The 2,897-nt window shown below is 35.0% G+C and overlaps 1 protein-coding gene across 1 annotated transcript in view; it reads left to right on the top strand.

Annotated features, from left to right (window-relative positions):
* Positions 1-908, top strand: part of BCAS2 (BCAS2 pre-mRNA processing factor) — a 15,254-nt gene extending 14,346 nt beyond the window's left edge. The window contains exon 7 of the mRNA XM_007462481.1: positions 600-908. Coding sequence (XP_007462543.1) covers positions 600-726 — 127 coding nt within the window. The 3' untranslated portion in view covers positions 727-908. The remainder of the gene's footprint in view (positions 1-599) is intronic.
* Positions 909-2,897: the final 1,989 nt, after the last annotated feature.

The following is a 2,897-nucleotide window of genomic DNA, read 5'->3' as shown; positions in this document are numbered from 1 at the left end:
TTGCTCTGTCCCTAACGTCCCTGCCTCCATCACCCACATCATTGTCCTTGTTCCACCTTCCCCTCATCCTCTAAGTACCCCATGTTATCAGTCTATTATGCATCTTTCCACACTGTTCTTCAAACTAATATAATCTACATGTACATGTGTGTTTCTTTTCATTTGTCCTAGAGATATTTTTCTGGGGGAAGGGGAAGATTCCTTGAATCTATGGAATTTTATCTTAGCAGTTGTAGAAATTTCTTCATCATTTTTCTTTATTGCCTCTGCCCTATTTTATCTCCCTTTTTGTTAATCCAATTAAATACCAACTTCAAGCACTCTTTCATATCTCTTCAGCTCTTTCTAATTTGTTCTTTTCTAAACTAAACTTTTATTTTGAGATAATTGTAGGTTCACATGCAGTTTTAAGAAGTAATACAGAGAGGTCCTATACACCCTTTACTCACTTTCCCGCCTAATTACACCTCAGTTTTTGAAAATGTAAAGCTAAAAGTGAAGGTTAGTGTTATGCCCCTGGCTGAAAATATGTATACTATAAAAATCTTATAAGGGAAAGTTCACATTAAGTAATTTCCCCCCCCTTTTTTCTTTTCTAGTTGGGTTTCCCTGGTCAGTAAGAATTATGAGATTGAAAGGACTATTGTACAATTAGAAAATGAACTCTTTCAAATGAAGCAGCAACATGGAGAGGCAAACAAAGAAAACATACGGCAAGACTTCTGAAAGACTAATCTGGTGGGTAGAAAGGAAGGCATGTTGGGCTTTCACAGAAGATCAAACATCTAAACTGTGAAGAACAGCATCTTATGGAAATCATCAGTGGTTAAATGTTTAGAAAGCATAGAATGTAGACTGTTATATTCTGTTTGTACATTTCAGCAAAATAAAAAATCTCAACATGGTGGCTTGTTTTGTTTTGTGTTTTTGCCATTTAAAAAAAGAACTTTAGACTTTCAAAATAAGTATGACTTTATAATAATGTTCGTAGAATTAATTTTGAGTCACCAGGACCATATTTTGTACCCAAGAGATCTTTATTGAAAGTTTTCAACATGTACAAGAAATTGGAAACTTTTGATTTATAAGTATTTCAAATAAAGAGGTAGTTGGACTTAGTTGGTGGTCCAGTAATTAAGACTCCATGCTTCCGATGCAGGGAACACGGGGTTCGATCCCTGGTCGGGGAAGTTTGCATGCTGCTCAGTGCGGCCAAAATAAAATGAAAGAGGTAGTTCTAAACGACTTCTTTATTACCAAACAAGACTAAAGAAATACAGTGACTCCATATATGTCATCTATAATGATGATCATTGTCATAAGTAACACATAAAGCTTAGTATGTGCTGAGCACTGTTCCAATCACTTAAGGTAGATGAACTAAACTTAATTGAAAAATAATTGGATCCTCACAAAAACCTATGGAATTACATACTGTTGTTCCCATACACAAACTGTAACAGGTGCTGATTAATTTGCCGGAGTTTTATTAGCTAGAAAGCATCATCCAAATTTTGAACCCAGTAGTCTAGCACCATGATCATGCTCTTACCCTTCTACTTGTAAAGAATTAAAAAGTATAAAAGATTCCTGCCCAATTCAGAAAAAAGTATTTGCAATATATCTGTACAGAGACCTTTTACAAATCACTGAGAGGTGAACTCTCACCAGAAAAAAATTAAAAGATGTTTAACATTAAGAATACAAATTAAACCTAGAACTTTTTAAACCTATTATGTTGGTAATGGTCAGTGCCTTTTTTTTTTTTGAGGTATAATTGACAATATTATGGGTCAGTGGTTTTGAAGGTACATGTATAGGAAAAACAGGTTACAGAATAATTTGTATAATGTAACCTCATTTACGGTTGTTTTAAAAATCATCTTAAAATTTTTGTGTATTGCACTCATACCTTCTCTATACAGTAAGTATGGAGTTTCCTATGTGAGCTATCAAATATTTCATATTATTATAAGGTAGAGCTCATACCATCCATCAGTTCAGTTTTACTCATCTTGAATAGCAGTATTTATATAATTTATTGAATATTTTCATATGTTGCTCTTTTTAAAATAAAAATGACTGGGAAATGGATATATGAGATATGCTGGAACTGGCCAATCTTTAGCCTCAATCGGAAGCTCATTGGTCTTGAGCTGTTGACTGCTTAATTACAGAGGACAATAAATTAGAGAAACGTATGAAGTACTTACGAAACGTCAAAAAAGGTATAGTGATGAAGTTTAAAAATCTTTAAAGATTTAGAATCGGTATCCAAAACGCATCGCAGCGAGGGGCTCCGCACTTCCACTGCAGGGGGCCCAGGTTCGACCCCTGGTCGGGCAACTAAGATCCCCGTAAGTTGTGCAGCACGCAGCACACAGCACGGCCAAACAAAACAAAGTACATCACAATGGTCTAAACCTAAACCCTGGGGAAAGTTCAGTAGCATGTTAAAACTGTTGAGGATAATGCTTGCTACATATTTCTTTATGACGAGATGGGGGGAAAAGGAATTACATTTTAATTTCCTCAACAGATTTTTTTAAATTTTAAGATGAGGTGATAATACACTTTGCAAAGTTAGCCACACTCAAGGGGAAAAACACTAGTGTGATTTAGGATTTTTCTATGTTCTAGCTTTCTGTAAACAACATCCTTCTCCCACCCTCCCCATTTTTCTAACTTTTCTAAATTTATTTAGGAATTGATATACAAAAGTGACTTTCCCTCATATGGGCAAATACCTGAAAGGTTATATACTAAGTATTTTTAAGTAGCTAAAGATCTATGAATGGCTTCAAGGGTTCTGTGAACTGCTTCACATCCTGTGTAACGCTTTATATGCGTGTATACGATTTTAATAGAGTGTAATTTACATCACGTTGAACCTGATG

The sequence above is a fragment of the Lipotes vexillifer genome, unplaced genomic scaffold, assembly GCF_000442215.2.
Source record: "Lipotes vexillifer unplaced genomic scaffold, Lipotes_vexillifer_v1.1 scaffold1029, whole genome shotgun sequence".
Taxonomy (NCBI): Eukaryota; Metazoa; Chordata; class Mammalia; order Artiodactyla; family Lipotidae; genus Lipotes; species Lipotes vexillifer.
Note: the sequence above shows the minus strand (reverse complement) of the source record. Positions and strands in the feature narration are given on the sequence as shown.